The following is a 26,872-nucleotide window of genomic DNA, read 5'->3' as shown; positions in this document are numbered from 1 at the left end:
GACACTAACCCGGCTGTTCCGTCAGGCTGTTCGGGACCGCCGCGATTTCACCGCGGTGGTCCCGAACAGCCTGACTGAATAGCCGGGTTAGTGCTTACAGGACACCGGGAGGGACCTTACCTGCCTCCTCGGTGTCTTCTCCGTTCAGGGATCCCCTGTATGGCCGGCGCTCTCCTTCCTCGTCATCACGTCGTCACGTACGTGCGTCGGCGTGCGTAACAACGTGATGGCGGCGATGGAGAGCGAGGATACCCGGCCGGCAGCAGAGACGTTCCGGAGCGACGGGGACAGCGATGGAGCGACATCCAGGGCAGCGGTGACGGGTCTGGAGCGGGCGGGACACGTGAGTATTACCTCCTATGCAGTGGTCTTCAATCTGCAGACCTCCAGATGTTGCAAAACTACAACTCCCAGCATGCCCGGACAGCCAACGGCTGTCTGGGCATGCTGGGAGTTGTAGTTTTGCAACATCTGGAGGTCCGCAGGTTGAAGACCACTATTGGGTTCAAAATCTTTATTTTTTAAGATTTTGCACCCATAAATTGGGTGCGTCTTATACGCCGGTGCGTCCTATAGGGCGAAAAATACGGTGTATACATATATATATATATATATATATATATATATATATATATATATATTTATTTATTTATTTATTTTTTAAATAAAAGGGGACCCTTATTAAAACTGGAACTTTAATGCTAGAAGGATGAATGATGGCTAAAAAAAATGCAGACATGGCAACCTCTGTACATTATCTGCAAAGAAGAGAGAAACGACCGGGGGGGGGGGGGAGAGGAAGCAGACGCTACAGGAGCGGTGAAAAGTAAGGTCCTAACAGAAGCCCTTTGTTTATGTAGATATAATATGAATTCCTTGTATTATTTCTTTCATTCTTTCAAACTTTTTTTTTTTTTTAAATCAATTGGTGCCAAAAGGTTAAACAGATTTGTAAATTACTTCTTTTAAAAATCGTAATCCTTCTAGTACTTATCAGCTTCTATATGTTCCACTGGAAGGTCTTTTTTTTATTATTTATTTTCTGTCTGGACAGAGGTGTCAGCAGAGAGCACTTTGGTCAGACAGAAAAGCAAAAAAATAAATAAATAAAGAACTTCCAGTGGAACACATAGCAGCTGATAAGTACTAGAAGGATTAAGATTTTTAAATAGAAGTAATTTACAAATCCATTTAACTTTCTGGCACCAGTTGATTTAAAAACAATAGTTTTCCACTAGAGTACCCCTTTAAAAAAATGTCATGTTCCTAGGGGTCTGTTAAAAAAAAAAAAAAAATTATGATACTTACCCATCCTGCCCTCTCCCCCCAATCCAGTGACTTCCGGTATCCCCTGCTTCCAAGATTATGTGTCAGAGCAGGACCTGCCTGCTCAGCCAATCATTGGCCTGTAAAGGACACTAATGTAGCCAGTGAATAGTTGAGAGTACATGTCATCTAGGAGGCAGCCATGAGTGGGAAGCAGTGGGGGATTAAAAGCCTTTGGACCAATAGCTGTTGCTGATTGGGGAAGGTAAGCATAATTTATATTTTATTTTAGCAGCCCCCCCAGCAACATATAATACATTTTTTTTTTAATCTCGTGAAGGTATAAAACTTAATTTTACCTTTCCAAGGACTGTGAGTTGCTGGACCAAAAGATGAGCTCCTTCTGTCTTTCCAGCCCCACTTTCACCAGATATGACAATGCACTAAAATTGGAAGAACAGCACATAGCTTGGGTAACTTTTTTCAGTCTGTCAGACGTGCATTACAAGATTAATGAACTGGTGCCTACAAACTTCAGGAAAAAATATAAGGAATCTCCATCCCTCACATAGCCACATTTGGAAAACTTTTGGCAATGGTCAAGCCTAAGTTAGTAAAGCTTAGTGAAGGCCCAAGGGCAAAGCAGTTGGGCCACTTTATAGGCACATGCCCCAGATGTCAGATCTACCAACACATTGCATGCAGCAGCCCAAAATCCCCAATCTAATGTTGAGGAAAACAAGGATAGGGCACATGGTATGGTTTTACATGTTTGGCAAGTAGGAAGTCCACTAGTACTTTATGCAGTGCTCCCCCTTTTCACGATTAGGTACAAAGTGATCGCCAATTTTAGCTATAAACCTTAAAGAGGTTACCCAGGAATTGAAAAAACAGAGATAGTTTCTTTCGCTCCCTGTCTGTCTCTAGGTTGGGAGTGGTTCTGCAGCTCAGTTCCATTGTGAATGGAGCCAAGTTCTAATACCACACCCAAAGTGGAGACAGACAGGGAGCGGTCATTGAAAGAAATTAGGTCTGTTTTTTTTCCGATTCCCGGATAACCCCTTTAATGTGTAGCCATTGGGTTACTTCCAACAGTGCGAAAAGGAGAATAGAGTTGTGGCCCATAGCAACATATTTTAACAAAAGCCACATCACACCGTTTTCCACCATAAAAGGTCTACCTTATGAAAGATGTATAAGCTCTTGGGTTTACATGTTCATACTTTGGTAAATATTTTGGATGCATCTTTTATTTGTTGTGTATTATGCCTTATTAAGAAGTGTAATTTTTACAATGATTTAGCTTTGTCATCAAACAAAGAGCTGCACATAACTAAACAATGTAAAGCGTTCACTCACATGGATACATGTTTGGTCCATAAAAACAAGACTTGTCCCAAAGAAAAAAATGTCCAACTTTGGTAGGCTGAGTCAAAGGCTCTATTTGTCCAAAGTGGTTCAGAATGTTGTAGGAGGTCACTGATCTTTATTAAGATCCTTTAAAAAGGACCTGTAGCCAACTCGCCAAAAAGGAGACATATAAAACAGTCACACTCCACGATTGTATAATCCCGCCCATCACCTGATGGTCACTCCCATTGGTAAATTTTAAGTCACGCCCATCTGACTGATTCCCTGAATTGTCAGACAAAGTATAAACCCTAATATCTCAGGAACACAAGGGCATATCAAGACACTGTAAAAAGGTATATGATCAGGGCATCCTAAGTTATTTAGACATAGGTCCTTTTTCACCCAGTCATCTGTTATCATGGGTGTCTGAATACATCACATATGTACCAGTCCCTGACATAATCTCAATTCATATAGGTTCTTTCAGTACATTGTTGTGCTACTTGAGCTTGAATAAAGGGGTTTCCCATGAATCAATGCCAAAGAATATGGCCACCCAGTCATCTAGCAAAAGAAAGTGGGGTGCCAAAAACAGCCTTGTCAGCTGTGTTCTACACAATTTGCTTAACTACCATTCACATTAATGGGAGTTGCGGAAATAGCCTTGGATTGGTAGTTACACTGTTTACTGAACTCTGGAAGTTATTTAAACAGTGTAGCTTGCGGGGCTGCGTTGTTTTCTAAGCTCCCATTAATGTCCATGAGAGTTACACAAATTACATAACACGGCTAAATTAGCTGGCTTGGGCAAACAGGTTATAGATAGCCAGGCGGCCATGATTCATGGAAAAATCCCTTAAAATGTTTCTTCCATCCAGAGGATATTTATAAAGAACAAAAATCAATAAAAAAAAGAACTTACTTGATCAGAATTATAAGTAACCATAGACTGATAAGCTATATCAGCCACACCAAAGATATGTGGTGGGTTAGATGTCCTTTTTGCACTGGCATATGTTTCCGAATGCTGTAAAAAAATAAAAATAGACTGTATAAAGTATATAGGAAAATGGAGCGAAGCAAATGGAAGCAAAGGCTAAATTGAAATATATTCACAATAGTTTGTAAATCTGTCATAGTCATTCTAAGCTTGGGGCACTGACTATAGTGTCTTGTGAACAAATTATTGATGGGAATATATATCTAATATTAAGAACTTCCTAAAACTTTAAACAGGACCTGTGGACAATCCCCCCCCCCCCCTTCAATGTAATATTATTAGATCACAAAACCTTTTTACTACTTCTTGATCTGCCCTCCCGTTCCTGCGATGTGGGTTGTTGTAGTTTGTTTGACAATTCAGGAAATCAGTCAAATGGGCGTGAACTTAATTTTAATAATGGGAGTAAATTTCATATTAAGGGGCGGGAAAAATACAGTCATGGGTTGTGAATGTTTTACATTGAGGGGTGTGCATGCCTAATACACACCCCCTGACTGTATAATCCCGCCCATCACCTGACTGGTCACTCTCATTATTAAAATTGAGTTCACACCCATCTGACTGATTCCCTGAATTAAAATATCAATTTGGGGTTGGCCACAGGTCCTCTTGAACTAACATATGTGTGACTGGTATGGATATTTGCTGATGTTCTTAAGAAATGAAAAATCCTGGATAACTACTTAACTTTAACATTTATAGCATATGCAAATGATGTAAAACCACAACAAATCTATAAATGTAAACATTTAACATGAGTAAAAAAAAAAAATGCACAATTTAATCTAAACTATGCTAAAACAGTGCTTACAGATATTTCTGCAGGAATATTGAAAAATGATCAGACCTGTGATGAATAGAGATCCAGACTTCGGAATGGATTGACAGCAATAAGGATATCCCCCACATAGGTGTATATCTGATCTCTGTTGTAACGCTTCTGAAGCTGGTCTGTCACAGTATTCTGTAACAAGCAATGGAGAGCCGCATGGAAATTACAACTTGTCATTGAAATATAACACTGAGATTAACTCATCCTAAATCGTGAAGACAGATTATTTGTCATCTCAGGCATATTTATTAGGTGTTAGGTCACTGTTCTCAACCATCTTTACAGATGTAGTAAAACTCCTCTCTCATCCTCATCTACCAACCCCCCCTCCCCTTATTTGATGCCAAGGGGCAATATATCAGTCAAAAAGGTGTTGGGAGGTGAAGGCAAGTGAGAAGTGTGCCGGGCTGTGACACTTGAGCAGCTCGGCCCCGCCTCCTTGAAACTTGGCTGAGGAATAAAAAAAATAAGATTTTCATTTTCATGGTAACCACCATGAGCTCCAGGAAAGGTGCAGTTTACTTTCATACCCTTACATCTATCCAATGGTGTCTACAGCTCTGAGCAGCACATATGGCTGACAGATTCCCTTCAAGTTATAAAACAATGGTTTGTATGTAGGTATACACAAATCTGCAGTTTTTTTATTTTTTTATTTACAGAAGATTACAGAGTTTCACAAAGCGATTATAAAAAAAAATTCCAATGGCTTATTGGCCAGGCCCTGCTGTAAGTATCACCAATTTTAATCATTTTTTTATTAAATAAAGTCAAGTGTATATAAAAAATTACAACAAATCACTAAAAGTACAGTGACCCCCCGACTTACGATGTTCCCGACATATGATCATTTCAACATACATAATGTGCCCGTGTGCCCCGTTCTGCCTCCTGTTACTCACATGCTGTCCTGCTAACTCACGCAGGCTTCCACTGTGAGCTCCGTGTAAGCCCCCCCCCCCCGTGCAGCCATAGCCAATAGCCTGCAGCATCTTGCTGCAGGCATCCAATGAGCTGCTGGCTGCCCTCCCCTTCCTTTCCTATAGAGCTGTAGTCGGCAGGATGGTAATGGAGGACATTCTGTCCCCCCTGAAGGTATTTAAAGAACTGTACAGTACTGTATGCGATGTCACACATCACATACAATACATATAAACTCTATACATCCCATACATCAATGTTTTCCTATCAGTGTGCCTCCAGCTGTTGCAAAACTATAACTCCCAGCATGCCCAGACAGTCAATGGCTGTACATGCATGCTGGGAGTTGTAGTTGTGCAACAGCTGGAGGCACCCTGGTTTGTTAAACACTCCCCATACACTCCACATACAATGGTCATCCCAGAACCAATTGGCAGTTTCCCATAGAGATATGTATTCAGCATACAATGGTTCCGAGGCCCCAGAACCAATTACCATTTTTACATAGACATATGTACTCGACATATGATGGTTTCAACATATGATGGTTCTCCTGGAACCAATTCATATCATATGTTTAGGGACCACTGTATTGTGGATTCTATTAATAATTGAAGAGGGGTCACAATGTCATACAGCAACTCTCGTATAATGGATAACGAAGGCGCTAGACAGAGCTCACTCACAAGTGATGGGGTACGTCAGGTTCCCATTATAGTGTCAGTCATATTGCAAAATGCCTAAAATCTAAAAGAATTGGCAGTGGAATCTGAGCAGGCCTGCTTTAAGATGATGTTTAATTAATAACATAATAACATAAATGATAATAATAATAATAACAACAACATACCTTCAACAACTTTATCCCTAAAATGTATCCTTTATTTCATCATGCCAAATTATGTGTACATAGGGATGTATGATGTTGCTATAGCAACAAGAGCAAAATCCCTATTGTAACTTTGTATCTCCCTCCCTTTGCTTTAAACGTATCCTTTGTACATTGGACACAATCATCCAAGTGCGGATTTTTTTTTTTTTAGTAATTGCACAAAAGCAGATCAGGCTGGGATAGAACAGGCAAAAACTAGGAACAAGAGGTAATATAATTGAAAGTGTTAGTGTCATTTAAAGCTACTTTGAAATGTTACCCAGGCATGTCAAAAGTTGAGATCACAAATGTTACCCAGGCATGTCAAAAGTTGAGATCACAAATGTTACCCAGGCATGTCAAAAGTTGAGATCACAAATGTTACCCAGGCATGTCAAAAGTTGAGATCACAAATGTTACCCAGGCATGTCAAAAGTTGAGATCACACCCTCTGTGATCGATAGTTACAGCCTCACTCGTTGGCTATCAATCTAATCAAACCTTTTCTCTGCATAAGTCTATGAAGTGAAAAGTATGGATCTGTCGGCCAGCCGGGGAGTAGAGAATGCACTGCTGTGCAGATTTTCTATGTGTTCTCTGCAGTCTCCATATACATTGCCTAAATAGGTACACAGCAAAAAAAGCTGCCAGTATACAAAATGAATTGTAAGAAATATTTTCCTGGCAGCACTTTGTTTATTATAGTTATCATCATTGTACCATGTTTAAAATTTATTGTATAATACAATTTTGCGCTATAGCTCACGACTGCAGCAGGTCTCAGAACTGAGACCCAATGCAATCTAAATTTTTTACATGTCTAGGCAACCTGTCAAAATCTTCTATAAGGGTGCATTCACACCACATTTTTGCAATACAGTTCCCGTATACGTTTTCCATGTGAAAACCGTATGGAACCGTATAGGAAAATGTATGCATTGACTCTCCATTAAAAACTGTATGCCAAAAGATGCATCAGGTTGTGTCGGTTTTGCATCCTGTACGGTTTTGTCAGTTTTTTTTCCTGTACCCAAAACTGTAGCCTACCACGGTATTAGGTCCGGTTGAAAAACTGTATTAAACCGTATACGTTTTTTTTTTTTTTTAACATGGGAGTCAATGGGAACCGTACAGAACTGTATGTGCATACAGTTCCATCCGGTGTTCCCCATACGGTTTTTGACTTTGCACAGTTTTTTTCCTGGAATTTCAATCAAACAAGTAAAACTTTATTCAAAATGGAGTGAAAAGTTAAAAACGTATAAGTTTTTCCTTAACCCCTTAAGGACTCAGCCCATTTTGGCCTTAAGGACTCAGACAATTTCATTTTTACGTTTTCATTTTTTCCTCCTCGCCTTCTAAAAATCATAACTCTTTTATATTTTCATCCACAGACTAGTATGAGGGCTTGTTTTTTGCGCGACCAGTTGTCCTTTGTAATGACATCACTCATTATATCATAAAATGTATGGCGCAACCAAAAAACACTATTTTTGTGGGGAAATTAAAACGAAAAACGCAATTTTGCTAATTTTGGAAGGTTTTGTTTTCACGCCGTACAATTTCTGGTAAAAATGACGTGTGTTCTTTATTCTGAGGGTCAATACGATTAAAATGATACCCATTATTATATACTTTTATATTATTGTTGCGCTTAAAAAAAATCACAAACTTTTTAACCAAATTAGTACGTTTATAATCCCTTTATTTTGATGACCTATAACTTTTTTATTTTTCCATATAAGCGGCGGTATGGGGGCTCATTTTTTGCGCCATGATCTGTACTTTTTTTTGATACCACATTTGTATATAAAAAACTTTTAATACATTTTTTATAATTTTTTTTTTAATAAAATGTATTAAAAAAGTAGGAATTTTGGACTTTTTAAATTTTTTTTCGTTCACGCCGTTCACCGTACGGGATCATTAACATTTTATTTTAATAGTTCGGACATTTACGCACGCGGCGATACCAAATATGTCTATAAAAAATGTTTTTTACGCTTTTTGGGGGTAAAATAGGAAAAAACGGACGTTTTACTTTTTTATTGGGGGAGGGGATTTTTCACTTTTTTTTTACTTTTACTTTTACATTTTTTTACATTTTTTTTTACACTTGAATAGTCCCCATAGGGGACTATTCATAGCAATACCATGATTGCTAATACTGATCTGTTCTATGTATAGGACATAGAACAGATCAGTATTATCGGTCATCTCCTGCTCTGGTCTGCTCGATCACAGACCAGAGCAAGAGACGCCGGGAGCCGCAAGGAGGCAGGTGAGGGGACCTCCGTGCGGCGTTATGAATGATCGGATCCCCGCAGCAGCGCTGCGGGCGATCCGATCGTTCATTTTAATCGCGAACTCCCGCAGATGCCGGGATCTGTATTGATCCCGGCACCTGAGGGGTTAATGGCGGACGCCCGCGAGATCGCGGGCGTCGGCCATTGCCGGCGGGTCCCTGGCTGCTATCAGCAGCCGGGATCAGCCGCGCATGACACGGGCATCGCTCCGATGCCCGCGGTTATGCTTAGGACGTAAATGTACGTCCTGGTGCGTTAAGTACCACCTCACCAGGACGTACATTTACGTCCTGCGTCCTTAAGGGGTTAAAAAACGCATTCAAACCGTATATGGTTTTTAACTGTATTCGGGTTAAAATTTGTACACACGTTTTGATACAGTTTAGTCAGGTTTTGAGGAATCCGTTTATTATCAAAAACCTGATACGGGAACTGTATTGCAAAAACGTGGTGTGAATGAAGCCTAAGTGAAAGTATCACTTTAATGACAGAAAAGTGTTTGGTAAAATATAAAAAGGGTCTAAAACACAAAATAAACTTGTAATAACTTATATACGCCAAATGTTTACTACAATTCAGCCATAATTCTAGTGCATATTTATTTAGTAAATTTCCCCAAAATTTTTAATAAAAATTCAGGTTTTTGTGAGAAAAAGGATTCAGAATTCCAGTGTAAACTGAGCTTCCTTTGCTTCATTTTCAGGCTACAGCATTGGTTATGGGCTATACATAGCCTATAAATTGGGTATACTGTATCTCCAACAAATTCAACAGAAATGTTTTAACCTGCCGAAACCATAAGTTCAAGCTTAAATTAGAAAATTTTCACCCACGATATATATACACAAACATAGGGGTCATGAATCTGCAAATTAAATGCCTTAAACTAAAGACTGAACAATCCGAAAGAACATCATTCAGGTGACTTCCCTTGGCTGAATTACCTTACATGGATCTTAAAGGAGTTGTCTCATCACCAACCTTGGTCACTTATTGCTTGGGTATTGGCTTCAACGGCCAACCATATGGCCACCCAGAATCTAAGAGTATGGCGGCTTTTTTCTTACAATTGCTGGTCAGACCCTTGACAGTTAAGACATTGGTGTAATATCCAAATAATATGTTACCAAAGTATATGATGAGACCCCTCTAGATACTCAAAGGGTGCAGATCAGCTCACCATATAGTCCATAAACAGTAGTCATCTGATAGAGGTCCCGGAGCACGGACGCAGGGAGCCGCCACTCCCTGTAGCATGAAGGAGAAAGGGGACGAGAAAATCCAGCTCCCAGGTGTGAAGGATCCGATAAAACTTAACTTTTAATGGTGAATATTAAAAAGGAAAGTGACATGTCACTCTAAAAAGGGAGTGAAACGCCGACGCATTTCGAGCTGCCACCCTTAGTCATGGCGATGCCATGACTAAGAGCGACAGCTCGAAACGTGTTAGCGTTTCACTCCCATTTTAGAGTGACATGTCACTTTCCTTTTTTCCTTTTTAATATTTACCATTAAAAGTTTAGTTTTATTGGATCCTTCCCACCTGGGAGCTGGATTTTCTCTTCCCCTTTCTCCTTCTAGATACTACTACTAAACAATTCCTTTAGTGAAACAAATATACTTCCGATTCCCATGGAAGCCTACCTCATCGAGGACTTCTAAGGTTGCCAAGTCATCCACATCATTCTGGTTGGATGTCATAGACTCTCTGAAGATGCCTTTCTTGGTATGAATCCTCTCATGCCTAAACACCGAAACCCAAGTGTTATGATCTCCAGATGATGAAAACGTCTTGAAATAAAGGAAACTTCTCAATAATTCTACTACCTGAATCAGCAGGCGATGAGTATAGACTACCAGCTCAGAATGTTAGGATTTTTACATTCACCATGTAAGCTGCTTTGACAGTGAAATAAATATAAGTTATGCTTCTTCAGTTGTTTTCTCATACATAAGAGAGCGGTGAGAATAGAGTCCAATGTAAACTAGTCTCATCTGCAGTCAAATGATATGCGGAGCAGAATATAGCACAGGTGTGTACGTCAGGTGCGTTCTGGTTACTGAATGTATTTTGAATAAGCACAAACTGTCTAGAAAAAAATATGTGGAATTGTGATAGAGACTATTGGGGGCATTTACTAAACCTGTGACCATGCAGTACCTACATTAAAGGGGTACTCCGCCCCTAGACATCTTATCCCCTATCCAAAAGGATAGGGGATAAGATGTCTGATCATGGGGGTCCCTCCGCTGGGGTCTCCCTGCTGCACCCGGCGTTCGTATAGAGCGTAGGGTGCAGCGCCAGAGGCTCGTGATGTCACAGCCCCGCCCCCTCAATGCAAGTCTATGGGAGGGGAGTGGTGGCCATCACGCCCCCTTTTATAGACTTGCATTGAGGGGGCATGGACGTGACAACACAAGCCTCTGCCCCACATTGCTAGCCATCTGGCACGGAGCGTAGTTTGCTCTGTGCATCTAATGTCTGGGGTGCTGCAAGGGGGTTCCCAGCAGCAGGGCCCTGCGATCAGACATCTTATCCCCTATATTTTGGATAGGGGATAAGATGTCTAGAGGCATAGTACCCCTTTAAAAGGGGTATTCCCATCTCCCTAAGTCAGTGTTTCCCTACAAGGGTGCCTCCAGCTGTTGCAAAACTACAACTCCCAGCATGCCTGGACAGCCTTCGGCTGTACAGGCATGCTGGGAGTTGTAGTTTTGCAACCGCTGCAGGCATGCTGGGTGGGAAACACTGCACTAAAAAATCAGGGTCCAGTCTGATAGGCCATTCAGGAGACTAGGAGAGCTGGGTATCACGAGAAAGCAAATAAATTGTCACAGCTAATGAATGGAATGCACCGCATGTGCAAGGCCGGAGTTCCATTCATTCTCTATGGAGCATCAGAACATTTAATATTCAGTAATATTTTGCTTCGATTTTCAGGTTTGCACTAATAATGCATTTGCAAATTTTGGATCCTAATCCTATATACCACCATTAATTTATTTTTAATAAAAGATTTACCACATACACCAAAAAAAAAGGTGCTTTTCCATATGTCTGACAATACAGTAATACTTTTTCTCTGGATGTTTACACCATACAGCATTTTTTTTATTTAGTAATTGGCAGCTGATCCGTTTTCCCAATGGCTGGTGAGGTAAACACTAACCCAGTTTGTCCCTTTTTAATTTTTTGCGACAGGACTTGCATGCCATTTACACCCCCTGACCCTGATTCATACCCTCAACCTCATATTCCCATTACCCTTAGCATGATTCCTGCCCACACAGCTTCATAATACCACCCTCTGAGTCTGATTCATTTACCCTAATATTAACATCTCTTAGCCTGATTTATGCCCCCTAAGCCTCATATTCGCCCACTCAGCTTTGTATTCACCACCCTGAGCCTGATTTATACCCACTCGGCCTCATATTTATACCCCCCTGACCCTGATTCACCCCCTCAGCCTCATATTCATTAGACTTGTGCGCAACCAAAATTTTCGTTTCGTTTAGTTGTTTTTTTTTTTCGGATAAAAATTTTCTCGGTTCTGTTAAACCTTGGGGATACAGTAATTTGTTTTATTCTGTTTTCGGACGCATTCATATATATATTTTTTGGTTCTATTCGGAAACTGTTCAGCTGTGGGATGCATTCATTATTTCGGATCTATTCGTTGTATATATCATTCGTTTCACTTTCGTTTTCGGACTATTTCGTTATGCGTTTTAATGCTTATTTCTAATGCTTATTTCTAACGCAGGCCTTGCTGATCCTTAGCTTGTGTTACCTTAGCTTGTTTTGTAGTTGTCTCTGTGCCAGAAGCCAAATTTTCCTCAGGTAAACCGTCCATTTCTGCAAATCCAGTGACTCCACACTCCAGTAACACCAGGCAAACTCTCACAGGACGACCTCACAACTAATTAAGCAGCCTCACTGTCTGTGATACAGAAGGGATCGACTGGACTAAGCTAATTGGCTAAAAGGTATCATGTGACAATGAACTCCGATCATGCGACCTCCCAAGGACCAATCGATAAAATTGAATTAATTATTTACTTTCGTTTTACGGTTAACGAATGCATTGATTTTTTCACGAATGCATTCATTATTATACGAATGTATTCGTTAATCTGCTGTTCGTATTATCGTGGTTATTCGGAAATGTTTATTCGTGCATTCGGATCAATCCGAACACCCGAAAACGGTAAAATTCTTAAAGGGGTACTCCGCCCCTAGACATCTTCTCCCCTATCCAAAGGATAGGGGATAAGATGTCAGATCGCTGCGGTCTCGCTGCTGGGGACCCCCGGGACCGCGCTATTATTACTTTACAGAGCGAGTTCGATCTGTGCGTAATGACAGGCGATACAGGGGACGGAGCAGCGTGACGTCATGGCTCTGCCCCTCATGACATCACGGCGCGCCCCCTTAATGCAAGTCTATGGCAGGGGGCGCAGCTTGTATTGAGGGGCGGATCCATGACACAACGATGCTCCGGCCCCTGTATTGCCCGTCATTACTCGCAAAGCGAACTCGCTCTGTGCAGTAATGATAGCGCGGTGCCGCTGCCGCGATCCCGGGGGTCCCCAGCAGCGGGACACCGGCAATATGACATCTTATCCCTTATCCTTTGGATAGGTGAGAAGATGTCTACGGGCGGAGTCCCCTTTTAAAAATTAGCATTCGTGCCGAAACAAATTGTACATGTCTAATATTCATACCCCCTGACCCTGATTTACCCCATCAGCCTCATATTCATACTCCCTGACCCTGATTCACCCCTCAGCCTCATATTTATACCCCCTGACCCTGATTCACCCCATCAGCCTCAAATTCATACCCCCTGACATGATTCACCCCCTCCTCCTCATATTCATAGCCCCTGACCATGATTCACCCCTCAGCCTCAAATTCACACCACCAGAACCTGATTAACACCTCAACCTCATATTCCCTTTACTTTTAGCATGATTCCCTTTACTTTTAGCATGATTCCCTCTGAGTCTGATTCACCCCCTTAGCCTCATATTTACACCCCTGCTCCTGATCCCCCCCCCCAGCCTCATATTCCCTGTACCCTTAGCATGGTTCATGTCCCCTCAACATCATATTCCCCTCCCTAACCCTGACTGTCCCCCTTAGCCTCATATTCACACCCCTCAGCCTTATATATATATTTTTTTATATGAACTTTGTTTTTATTGAATTTTCGAAATAAACAGTAGAACACAAAATAATACGTGATGAAACTATACATAAACCCTTAGCATAGGGCCAAACATAAGAAGAAATTCAAGAGGAATAAGTCAAGTCTATCAGCCAAGCAAAATCCAATGCTGAAGGAGGGAAATTAGGGTTCTGCAAAAGGTGTAGAGAGGAAGGAGGCAATCCAGGGGTGGGGAGAGAGACAGGGGGGAAGGGGGAGAGGGAGGGGGAGGGTAAGGTGTCGGTACACAGTAACAGCAAGTAAATATACTTAACAACCCTAGTTTACTGACTCTCAGTCACTCCCGTGTATTCCATGGGAAGGTGGGTCGATGGGCTCATGAAGTATCACTCCTAGTGGCGAATGTGGAGCCCAACAATGGAGTCCATCATGGTTGAGCAGCATGTTGTCTTAGGAGGGGTACTCCGGGGGGTACTCCGGTGGAAAACTTTTTTTTTTTTTTTTTTTTTAATGAACTGGTGCCAGAAAGTTAAACAGATTTGTAAATTAGTTCTATTAAAAAAAATCTTTTTTTTAGCAGCTGTTTATTACAGAAAATCTTTTTTATTTATTTCTTTTTTGTGCTTTCCACAGTGCTCTCTGCTGACACCTGATGCCAGTATCAGGAACTGTCCAGAGCAGGAGAAAATACCCATAGTAAACCTATGCTGCTCTGGACAGTTCCTGACACGGACAGATGTGTCAGCAGAGAGCACTGTGGACAACATGAAAAAGAAATTCAAAAAGTAAAGAATTTCCTCTGTAGCATACAGCTGCTAAAAGTACTAAAAGGATTAAAACATTTTAATAGAAGTAATTTACAAATCTGCTTAACTTTCTGGTACCAGTTCATTTAAAAAAAAAAGTTTTCCACCGGAGTACCCCTTTAAGGATCTACTTGACATATTTTCAAATCTACAGATCTGGCAGACCTTGGTAACCCATTCCTCTAAAGTGGGTGGACAGATTTGTAGCCATTTGAGGGGAATCAATGACTTTGCAGCCACAAGGAGATGGACAATCAAGGAGTCCTTATGGGGAGTGAAATGGGCAGAGGGTTTACACAAAATCACCATTTCAGGTGTCAAGGTCAGTGACGAGCTCAATAGACAGCTTATAAATTGTTGTATGGTAGTCCAGTAGGGTTGCATAGTAGGGCAGGTCCACCAGATGAGCGTGAGATTTCCGACCTGAGCATTACAACGCCAACATAGATTGGAAGGTGCTAGACCATGTGTATACAGGAACTCTGGGGTTTACACCATCTGGAGATTAGTTTATAATGTGATTCTGATTCCCTGAGATGGACACATCTCGGGAAGCCCTGATTGTGTTCTAGAAGACTGGAAACTTCAGAATCCGAGAGCGAGATATCTAGTACCTATGACCCTATATACCTGGCCTATAGGAGTCTGAAGTAGGTGAGCATAACTGTAAAAGTGAGGACAGTTTTGTTGTTTTCTGATTGGGTGTAATAAGAGGCTTCTTAAAATCCATCAATATTGAGTGTTTTTTGAGAAACTTAGAGCAACTGCCGTTGAAATGAGCCAGATGTAAGAACAATAAGGGCAATTAAGGTATGTGAGACTTGAGTTCCACCTCTGTGGGAATCCTGCTGTCCCTGAGTAGTCGAGAAACAGGTATGGGCTCAGTTTCGACCCCATTGTAGAAAAAGTGGGTGAGACACGATTCAAGACCACAGGTATTAGAATCACAGGTAGGAGAGGAGTGGTCGGAGGAGAGAGTAGGAAAGAGCAAAGACCAAGTAGACAAAACGCCTTGAAACAGAAGGTTAAAGGAGTAGTCCAGTGGTGATTCAGTGGTGAGCAACTTATCCCCTATCCTAAGGATAGGGGATAAGTTGCAGATCGCGGGGGGTCCGACCCCTGGGGCCCCCTGTGATCTCCTGTACGGAGCCCCGACAGCCCGCTGGAAGGGGGCGTGTCGACCTCCGCACGAGGCGGCGGCCGACACGCCCCCTCAATACAAGTCTATGGCAGAGCCGAAGCGCTGCGTTCGGCAATCTCCGGCTCTGCCATAGCGATGTATTGAGGGGGCGTGTCGGCCGCCGCCTCGTGCGGGGGTCGACACCCGCTATCTCGGCGGAGAGCCGGGGCCCCGTACAGAGAGATCGCAGGGGGCCCCAGCGGTCGGACCCCCGCGATCTCAAACTTATCCCCTATCCTTAGGATAGGGGATAAGTTTTTCACCACTGGACTACCCCTTTAAGACTGTTCGAGTTGTATTTCGTTACTGGGGGGATCTATAGGTCCTGGAGTAGAGAACACCCATATGCCCATTGAAAGGACGGGGAGGGGGAAGAAAGTGAGATAAGATCAATCCATCTCCTCAACAGAACCGCCTTATAGTGAACTATCATGTCCAGGAAACCAATTCCTCCTTTAGTCGCTGGCTGGGCGAGGAGGGAGTGAGCCAATCTCTCCAAACATATTGGGAGAAAAAAGAGCAGAGGGAGGCGAAGAAAGATGGAAGCATTTGTAATTTGTAGAGGACTTTGGGTACTACATAGGATTGGAGGACATTGCGGCGACCTATCCAGATTAGTGGGTTGTCAAATTCTGCTAGTGTAGTCCTCAAGTCTTGAAGGAGAGGTTTGAAGTTTAAGTCTTAGATTTTGGTGATGGTAATAGGGATAGATACACCTAAGTAGTTTAGGGAGGTTGTGGACCAAGGAAATGGAGCAAGGAGCTTAAGTAAGGGGATTTTAAGGGAGGAAGGGAGATATTCAGTAGTTCAAATTTGGTGACATTCACTTTAAAGTTACAAATTCCTCAAACAGTCGTACCAGGCAGGGAAGGCCAACCTCCGCATCCGAGAGCAAAAACAGGAGATTGTCAGCAAAGGCTAATGCCTTCAGTTCTCCCGAAAGGTGTAGGAAAACCCCTAATACAGGGGAGTTGCCGAACCTTCTGCAAGAGAGTTTCCATTACAAGAACAAAAAAGGGAGGGGAAAGCAGGCACCCCTGCCTGGTACTGTTGGTGATACGAAAGGGTGGCGAGAGGGAGTCATTAACTAGAAGAGAGGCATAAGGTTGTGCAGAGAGGGTGAATATAGCATCTAGAATCCCCTCCTGAAAACCAACCATTTCACTCTCTCAAATTAGTGTTGAGCGGCATAGGTCATATTCGAATTCGCGATATTTCGCGAATATATGGACGAATATTCGTCATATATTCGCTAAATTCGCATATTCGTAATATTCGCGTTTTATTTTCGCATATGCGAAAATTCGCGTGTGAGAAAATTAGCATATGCGAAAATTAGCATATCAAAAATTACCATAAGCGCAAATTTTCGCATATGCTAATTTTTGCATATGCGAAAATTTGCTCGCCAGTCTCACACAGTAGTATTTGAGCCTTCTTTACACCACACAAGCTGGAAGCAGAGAGGGGTGATCACTGTGATGTGTACTGTAAAAAAAAAAAAAAAGAATATTCGTAATTACGAATATATAGTGCTATATTCGCAAATATTTGCGAATTTGCGAATATGCGATATTCGCGAATAAAATTTGTATTGCGAATATTCCCGAGCAACACTATCTCAAATGCCTTTTTGGTATCTACTCCGCGAAGGACCAACAGTGAGTGAGAGGAGTAAGCCTTATATATGGCCATTAGAAGTTTTCTTGTGTTAAATCTACTCTCTCTTCCTGGAACAAAGCCTGATTGTTCTGGGCCAATCAAATGAGGAAGGAGCTTTTTAATGCGATTGGAAAGGAGTTTAGCCAGAATTTCTAAATTTAATAAAGAATTGGGCCTGTAGCTTTCACATTTGGCAGGGTCTTTCGCTATTAGGGTCATGTGTGCTTCTTGTGACTGTCTGGGAAGGGTGTTTCCCTGGAGGAGGGAGTTACACATGGCCGTTAGGTGGGGAACAAGAGTTTAAGGGAAAGTTTTGTAGTAGGCTAGGGATGGAAGGGCCAGAGGGCACGTTAAGTGTGAAGTAATGAGACAAATGAGAGGACAGGTCAGACATGACCTGGAGGTTCTCAAGAATTCTTTTGCTGAGACACCATTGTGAAGGGACGGGAGGGAAGTCAGAAAGTGAGATAGAAATAAAGACCGGAGCGTGGTCTGAGATCGTGATCGTGTCTATACCGGTGGCTGGGAGGTTTGGAAGCAGAGACGAATGGATTATGAGATAATCCAACCATTTATAGGAGTTGTGAACCGCTGAAAAATCTGAGTAATCACAACGGCAGCGTTCATAAAACGCCAGACATCTGAAAGAGATAAATCATACAATTTAGATTGCAGTCTTTGTGAGATGGTTGGTCTAGTGGAGGAGGAATCTAGGTGTGTGTGTTTAAAGCAATATTGAGATCACCTCCCAAAAATATTGGGCCCTCAGCAAGCAATTTGAGATCAACTAAGGCCTGTAATAGCAACGCGACTTGGGCATGATTTGGGGCATAAATGTTCGCCAATGTATATTTAGAAGAATAGAGTTGAACCCGCAGAAATATGTCCCTTCCTTCTGAGTCGGAATATTGCTGCAAAATTTTGATGGGAAGAGAGCAGTGAATTGCAATGGAGACTCCTTTGAATGCTGACGTGCCATGACAGGAGTGGAACCACTAAGAAAAATTCTTTGTGGGCAATTTAGGTATTTTGTCTGATTTAAAATGCATCTCTTGCAGAAACCCAACTGATGCCCTGAGCAAATCTCCTCAGCAAATCTAATACATGGTTCCTTTTATATGGGGTATTGGGACCCCGTACATGGAGGTTAACAAAGTTGGTGACCGACAAAGTGAGACAGCTTACAAAAAGATTAAATAGGTAGGAATGAGGGATAAGTAGGTGGGGGGTGGGGGGGACAAGAGGCAGGAAAAGAAGTGGGGTCAGGTAGTATAAACAGTAGGGTTATGGAAAAAGGGAAGGAGTGAACAGCTGAAAACTCTGTAGAACAATCCATGAAGCAATGACTCATTATGGGCTTGAGGTGCCTCTCCGTAGAATCACAGCGGCACTAGGTAAGAGGGTGATGACGATGTTCTGGGGTGAGGGAGGGGGGGCTAGGGTGGAGGCTGGAAGGGTGAATGGGGGGGGGGGCGATAGGAATTACATCTGTTGTGAGCTGGATAGCGTCCCATTCAGGCGAAGAAAGAACTCTGAGCTTTCAGGTAAGGGGGATGGTCGGTGGGATAATATCCTGTGGTTCAGGTGTTGCAATGACTACATATCGCATAGCGTCTCGCTAAGGAACAACGATACCGGAACCTAACAGCAACTGGTTTCCAACCATATTCAGAGCGAGTGGCTTTTCATCTCCCGACAGCAGCAGAATCTCGTCAAATGTCTTGGGATGTTCAGGGAGGCGGGGGAAACTCTTTGACAGGTGTCTTCTTAGTCTTGGCGTTTCTGGAGTAGGATGACTTGTTTCAAGCCCTTCAGCTTCGGAAGGGGTGGCAAGGGTCGAGAGGCAGAAACCGGCATCCAGGAGGGTATATCCACCGGGTCCATATCTAGGGTTGGCCAAACCTCTGTTAGATCTGAGGGAGTGCGGATCGTTAGGCATCTCTCATTATAAACAATGGAAAGCCCGAAGGAAAAGAGCCAAGCATGTTGTATACCTCTCCCTCTGAGTTACTTAAAAAGTTGTTTCAGCAGGCGACGTTGTAGGGGAAATGTCCTGATATGGGGAGATCTCCACTTCTCTGTAGCGGATGGACGGCTTCTCTCTCGCAGCTTATAGTATGACTGCCGTGTCCGCGTAGGACAGGAGGCAGCAAATTACATCCCTCGGAGCATCAGTGGGTCAAGGTTTCGGTCTTAAGGCCCGGTGGATTCTTTCCACTACTATCTGTTCGGGAGCGCTTCCACAGACCAGGATTCAGGGAGGTCTTTCAGCCTAATGTTTTTTTTTCTACCACGATTCTCCTGGTCTTCAATAAGGGAGAAGGCAGAGTTGACATGTGCCTCCAGTTTCTCTGTACGGTCAGAGCCGCTGAGTAATTGGTGAGCTCGGTGATGCCGTTTCAAGCGCATTTGTGCGGGAGCCCACACCTGGACATCGGCCTTTATTTCTGCTAGCTCCACTAGCACTGGTTTCACTGCTTGAGAGAGGGCTTTCTTCATAAATGATTTTAAGAAATGTTAAGTCACTACTGCTGCTGAGCACCCGTCTGTGTCGCTGTCCGGATCACAGTCATCTGCTGAGTCTTGTTGCAGGACTGGCTCCAGTGCCATCTTAGCCAGTCTGGCGGGAGAGAAACCGCTTTTCTTCTTCAAGAATTTCATCATGTCTGCTTGGTTTTTACCCAGTTTGGGCGATTCTCCAAGGTCACCAGAGGTAAACTTTCCAATCTTTCTCATTTTGGTAGTAATAGGAGGGTGTTAAAGGTGCAAAGCACGTACTCGGTGGGAGAGCTGCAAACTCACACAACCATTCCAGCCCACGGCTAGGCTACACGCCCCCCCCCCCCCCCCCCCCAGCCTTATATTTACACCCATTTTTTTTTTGTGCATATTTGACTATTTAGAGAAAACTGTGAACAGTCAGTCAAATAGTAAAACCCTTATCTCTCATGCACATGGGGACAACAAAATAAAAAATACAGTGTTGGAATCAGAGTACCCCAGGCTACCAAACAGTTCCTTTAGCTTAAAAAAAAAAAAAAATCTTATTACTCTGACATAAAATGCCTCTGTACATCCACATCTGATTTAATTATACTTGTGTTTTAGTTGTAATTTAACCAGATAAATAAAGAATCTAAGTAAAACTCCATTAAGTGTAGGGTGGGAGGATTAACCAGACTGCTCTGCTTCCTGTGCGTAGCGTTTTGCGGAGCATCCTTTGTGGTTAACCCGGCTAAACAGATCTGAGTTGTTTACCTCTTCTTCTCCATTATCCCCATTTGCTGGTGGATATCTATGAATTCCATTAGCTGCTTTTGAAGTACTCTTTCATTATGTCTTATTTGCCTAATAAAAGGATGTTCCAAGAGATCACAAACCATGGGACGCTTTTCAAAATCTTTGGTAAGGCACCTACAAATGCAAAAGAGGAAGAAATTAAATATAGCATTTTATTTTATACCATTTTTTATTTTGATTTCATGTTTTTTCTTCCTCCCTGGACAGTGTATTGGAATGGGAGGGTTGGTATAAAAATGTTGTGAGAATTGTGACAATTTTGTAAATGTATATAATATGGAAAATCTAAAAAAAAAAATCTGTAAAATATAGTCATGGAAAACAGCGGTTTTGAAAGTACAGCATGTGCTAATATGATAAGCAAATGCTCTTTTAAAATGCTGATAAATATTGGAAGCCCCCTTCACCCACGATCCAATATTGATGGTCTATTTCAGTGTTTCCCAACCAGTGTGCCTCCAACTGTTGCAAAACTACAAGCCCCAGCATTCCTGGACATGCTGGGAGTTGTAGTTTTGAAAACAGCTCGAGTCACCCTGGTTGGTAAACACTGACCTAGAGGGACTTTACTGTGCAACCACTCAATCAATTTTACAGTACACTGCAATACTAATGTAATGTATTGCAGTGTACTGTACAATTACTGAACACCTGCTGTCCAGGCATGCTGGGAGTCGTAGTTTTGCAACAGCTGGAGGCACCCTGGTTGGGAAACAATGACCTAGGGGGACTTTACTGTGTGATCACTCAATATTTTGTACAGTACACTGCAATACTAATGTAATGTATTGCAGTGTACTGTGAAATTGCTGAACACTTGCTGTCCGGGGCATGCTGGGAATTGTAGTTTTTCAACAGCTAATGGCATCCTGGTTAAGAAACAGTGATCAAGGTCCTAGGTGTCCAACCTGCTACCCTCCAGCTGTTGTAAAACAACAGTTCCCAGCATGCCTTGACAAAAAACAACAACAATATACTACTACTTTGAATAGTTCTGTTTGAATATGCACTTAATACTAGTTTGCTTGCAGAAACAACAAAGAAAAAAAGAAAAACTAAAACCAAATTATTAGTTATAGGTTTGCATTTGGAAATTTGCATCATTGCAATATATGGAGATGCAAAAAGAGATGTAGTCATGGTTGGGGATATTCAGAAAACGCACAGGAACACACATTGTAAACAGAAGAATTCTCTGATAATACAAAAAAAACAGGGGATAAATAATAACTCTATACATAAAGTAATGTAATGCTGTGTCATAGGGCATCTAAATAATACTGCTATATAATTCATATTTGCATTCATAGCAATTTCAAGCCTCAAATGCCAGAGCATCTCTGGGGATCCTTCAGCTGAAACAGATTCTACACCTGTGCCACTGCCCAAAGCTAAGGCTGACTATAGTTATGTGCTGAACGTGAAGAGTATCTGTCAGCTCTATATCATGCCTAAAGCTGCAGACATGGGCAGATAGCTGAAAGCAAAGTAAAACAAATAATAGTTTTCTTTTAGCTGATGGTTGTTTGCAAAGTTATCCTTCCAAGCTCAAGTATCATGGAGGCAGTGTTGAGCTGCAGCATGCACGCCTCCTACCCCCCCCTCCCCCCCGCCGCCTTCCCTCTGCCCTGCATGATTAATATAAAAAGGCTCAATGCTGGAAGCCAAGCAGGGAGGGGGGAGGAGGGAAGTGGGGTTCATGCTGCAGTTCAGCACTGCCTCTTTGACACTTGAGCTTAGAAAAAAAACACGATTTTATAACTTTGCAAACAATCATCAGCTAAAACACATGCATCATTGATTTTATCTATCTCTCAATTAGTTGCCCATGTCTGCAGCTCTGAGCAGCATTATACAGTTGACAGATTACCTTCAGCATGCTGTGGCTGCTGTGGAGCTAAGTGTGCTGGAAATTACAATATATAGAATAAACATTTAGAATTATATCTGGTTCACTATTGGGGCTTTGAGGCTTGTGGAACAGTGGTGCCTGATGGTGTTATGTGGTCTGCCTCCATGGTTCCCCCCCCCCTCATACCCCCACCTCTTGAACCGCTAGTGCCATCTGCACCCACTGTCTTACCACTCAGCTGGCCAATAAAGAGTAATGGTCAGCTGCTTCATTGGCCACCTTGGCTCTGCCCCTGCCCGCCACTGGGATTGGCAGTGAGGAAGGGGGGGGGGGGGGGTTGTTGGAGGTGACAAGGACCAGGCTGAGGGTGCCATTTTGATTTTGCTATGGGACCCCCTGAATCCTCTGTAGGCCCCTGACTAACAAAGTGCTAAGCTAATATTTTGGTGTCCTATATGAAACACATACATCCCTGGACAGATCAGTGGATTTGCAGGAGGTGGAATACATTTCAGGGTGTTTTTGTTAATGCTTTGTATATGTACCTTTATATACGTTAAATAAGGTTTCCGATGGAAATGTTTAGTATGTTTCTATGTATCTATTATTCTTACTCACTTGCTGATAAAGTCATTAAACTCCGGTGACCACAATTCTGGCTGACGCAAAGTTGGAGGCGGATTCCTGTAAAACAAAAAATGTTATCATTATTTTAATTTTGATTGTAAATAAAAATTGTATCTGCTTTCCTATTCGTGAAATGTATGCAGATCAATGTACACATAAGATAGTTTTAACAGATCCCTTGAATTGTGCCAACATCTGTCAACAAGTTTGTATGCACAGCAAAGTCTGCGGAAATAATGATGACAACAAGATGAATGGATAAAATATAAAAAATAATAATAATACAACTATCCAGTGAGAAGTATTACAGCATACCTGTCTTTTCAGGTAACTTTTCAGGATAAGCTGCCCTGTGTGTGTACATAAGGAGCAGAACTTTTTAAAGCCATTTTATAACTTGCATATTGTATTTTTGGTAGATTTCTGCTTTGCAGGCATTATCTCTAATTTGCAGTTCTCCCAAAGCTGGTTTGCAGAACTCCTTCCTCTCCCTCCATAGACTTGTATTGCTTGTCTTGCAGACACAGGACAAAGGTGAGCTGATTTTCAGAGTGGAATACAATCTCACAGGAGAGGGAGGGAGAAATAAGCTTAATAACAGGAGAAAGAATAATTTTTGTCAAATAAGATATATTACAAAGTTCCTTACATATCTTAGGGACCAAACAGTAGATATGACAAATATGAGTTCAGTTAGGCAAAACAATATTGATACGGCTTCCAAGGTTGCCAGTGGTCCAATATTGATAAAACTCGATCATCAAAATCCTCCCATTTTGGGGCACTTGGCATCAGCCTCAGAAGGTTTGTTTTGCCTTTCTCTGGGTCAATACATTAGTTACAGGTTGAACTTGATGGACTATAGTGACATTTCTACAATTGAAACCTAGTGTGTCGGGAAGAAGCTGCCAGGGTCTGCCCTACTGACTCAAAGTCCCGTTCCTTGATGGTTTAAAAACTATGATTTCTTTGGAATGGCACAAACACTTGACGGTTGCAGAAACAATACTGCTGTCCTTGTTCACATAACCTTGAGGCACTGGTTGAATCGTTTGTAGAAAAACTGTACACCAAGTTACAGCTAGGCAGATGGAGTGTCCACTTGGCCTTCAGATTATTGACAGTCTTGGGGTTATCTCATGTAGAACTCACTTTCCAGGTCCAATATCTGCAACAATGGAGCGTCCTCCTGGGATCAGGCCTCTCCTGGTCAGATGGCTTCTCAGACATTATGTCATATGTCTAAAAAGACTCCTGCCACCCAGGGGCGTAGCTATAGGGGGTGCAGAGGTAGCAGTTGCATCGGGGCCCTGGTGCCCAAGGGGGCCCCGAAGACACCTCTGCTAGATAAGAAAACATCAGTATTATAAATGGCATTATATTATAAATTATAAATGGGGCCCTGTTACAGATTTTGCATTGGGGCCCAGAAGCTACAAATTCCGCCTCTGCTGCCACCATACAACCCTGCCCGTCACACACCTGCTTACAGTAGTGTTTGTCCCTATAATCACTCATTGTGCTGATCTGATCTTGTTTTTCAGGATGGCACAGTATCTGTCCGTGAAGCCGGGTACTATAAAAACCAACCCCTAGGGGAGTGTTTGCCAATCAGAGTGCCTCCAGCTGTTAAAAAAAACTACAACTCCCAGCATCCCTGGACAGCCAACGTCATTTTAGTTTTGCAACAGCTGGAGGCACCTTGCTATGGAAACACTGTGCAAGGGTGGGAACTTGGATAGCAGCACAACATTAAAACAAGACATTATGGGGGAGATTTATCAAAACCTGTGTAGAGGAAGAGTGGTGCAGTTGCCCATAGCAACCAATCAGATCACTTCTTTCATTTTTAACTAGTCTCCACTTATGCCTTGACACAACTCAGATATAGATACATATCAGAAATACAAATACATATAAAAAATGCAAGGGGTAAGGCAACATCCCCCAGTACTCTCACAAGCACCGTACCTTGGTATTTTAAACAGGGCTCTCATTGGATGTAAGTCAGCCAGCGGAGGATCGCCATCTCCTAATTCTATGGCTGTAATACCTAAAGACCAGACATCACATCTTGTGTCATACGTCGTATCCACCTGCTGTTCACACGCTATGACCTACCAAAACAACAAAGAAATCCTATTGTCTTATCTTGACTTAAAATATCAACTGGATTCTTATTGTTCAAAAAAAAATAAAAAAATAAATCTATTAACCCCTTAAGGACCAGGGTTTTTTCCGTTTTTGCACTTTCATTTTTTCCTCCTTACCTTTAAAAACATCATAACACTTTCAATTTTGTACCTAAAAATCCATATGATGGCTTATTTTTTGCACCACGAATTCTGCTTTGTAAAGTCATCAGTCATTTTACCCAAAAATCAATAACGAAACTGAAAAAAATCATTGTGCGACAAAATTGAAGAAAAAACACAATTTTGTAAATTTTGGGGGCTTTTTTAGGTAAAAATGACACCTTCTCTATATTCCGTAGGTCCATACGATTAAAATGATACCCTACTTATATAGGTTTGATTTTGTTGTACTTCTGGAAAAAATCATAACTACATGCAGGAAACATTTTTTGTTTAAAATTATCATCTTCTGACCCCTATAACTTTTTTATTTTTCAGCGTATGGGGCGGTATGAGGGCTAATTGTTTGCGCTGTGATCTGAAGTTTTTAGCTGTACCATTTTTGCATTGATCGAACTTTTTGATCACTTTTTATAAATTTTTTCATGATATAAAATGTGATCAAAAATACGCTATTTTGGACTTAAAAATTTTTTTTGCGCATACGCCATTGACCGTGTGGTTTAATTAATTATATATTTTTAGAATTCGGACATTTCCGCACGCGGCGATAACACATATGTTTATTTTATTTACGAAGTTTTTTTTTTAAATGGGAAAAGGGGGGTGATTCAAACTTTTATTAGGGAAGGGGTTAAATGATCTTTATTCACTTTTTTCCCCACTTTTTTTTTTGCAATGTTATAGCTCCCATAGGGGGCTATAACACTGCACACACTGATCTTTTATATTGATCAATGGTTTCTCATAGGAAACCATTGATCAATGATTCTGCCGCTTGACTGCTCATGCCTGGATCTCAGGCACTGAGCAGTCATTCGGCGATCGGACAACAGGAGGCAAGGTAAGGGACCCTCCTGCTGTCCTACAGCTGTTCGGGATGCTGCGATCCCGAACAGCCCGCTGAGCTAGCTGGGGGTAGTATAGTTTTACTTTAGACGCGGCGATCAACTGTGGCCCGGCGTTATAGAACGGGAGTGGACTCAGGACATATTGGTATGTCCTTGGTCCTTAAGGGGTTAAATGGGCACTTTCAGAATCAAAAACGTTTTATATGTTATAAAACTTGGCAAAACATAAACCTTAACCTTTCTAATACACATAATAAAAAAATTATGACTAAAAAAAGGCCAATAATCCTGTCCGGCTGCAGCATCATCTTTGTCCCAGCTGAAGCACAGACTGGGACAAAGTACAGGAGGTGAGGGCGGGACTAGCACTCCCTTGTGCTCACTCCTGTCCTATCAGATTGCAGCATGAAAACAGAGAGGGGGGGTTACAGAGCAGTGATTGGATGAGGAGACCCAGCACTGCACAGAAGACTCAGGGAGGAAGTTAATGCATGATGAATGAGGGCAGGCTCAGTGCTTGCCTCGGACACTCCCCTTTCTGAGCAGTGGATGC

General features: G+C 42.1%; 1 protein-coding gene across 9 annotated transcripts in view; it reads right to left on the bottom strand.

The window, feature by feature from the left end:
* The window catches only part of MYO3A (myosin IIIA), a 212,176-nt gene that overhangs the window by 99,858 nt on the left and 85,446 nt on the right, over positions 1–26,872 (bottom strand). For 6 of the 9 annotated variants that reach the window (XM_056519327.1, XM_056519328.1, XM_056519330.1 and 3 more), the window contains 7 exons: positions 25,125–25,270; positions 23,145–23,210; positions 20,633–20,788; positions 10,197–10,296; positions 4,470–4,586; positions 3,542–3,646; positions 1,626–1,709 (listed from right to left, as the gene is read on the bottom strand). In XM_056519327.1, the coding sequence (XP_056375302.1) occupies positions 1,626–1,709; positions 3,542–3,646; positions 4,470–4,586; positions 10,197–10,296; positions 20,633–20,788; positions 23,145–23,210; positions 25,125–25,270 (774 nt within the window). Of the gene's footprint in view, positions 1–1,625; positions 1,710–3,541; positions 3,647–4,469; positions 4,587–10,196; positions 10,297–20,632; positions 20,789–23,144; positions 23,211–23,468; positions 23,533–24,305; positions 24,414–25,124; positions 25,271–26,872 lie in introns of those variants that run through there. The other 3 variants (XM_056519334.1, XM_056519335.1, XM_056519333.1) reach the window with 3 other exon arrangements.

The sequence above is a fragment of the Hyla sarda genome, chromosome 5, assembly GCF_029499605.1.
Source record: "Hyla sarda isolate aHylSar1 chromosome 5, aHylSar1.hap1, whole genome shotgun sequence".
NCBI lineage: Eukaryota > Metazoa > Chordata > Amphibia > Anura > Hylidae > Hyla > Hyla sarda.
The sequence above is the reverse complement of the archived record's forward strand: the minus strand, read 5'-3'. Positions and strand labels throughout refer to the sequence as shown.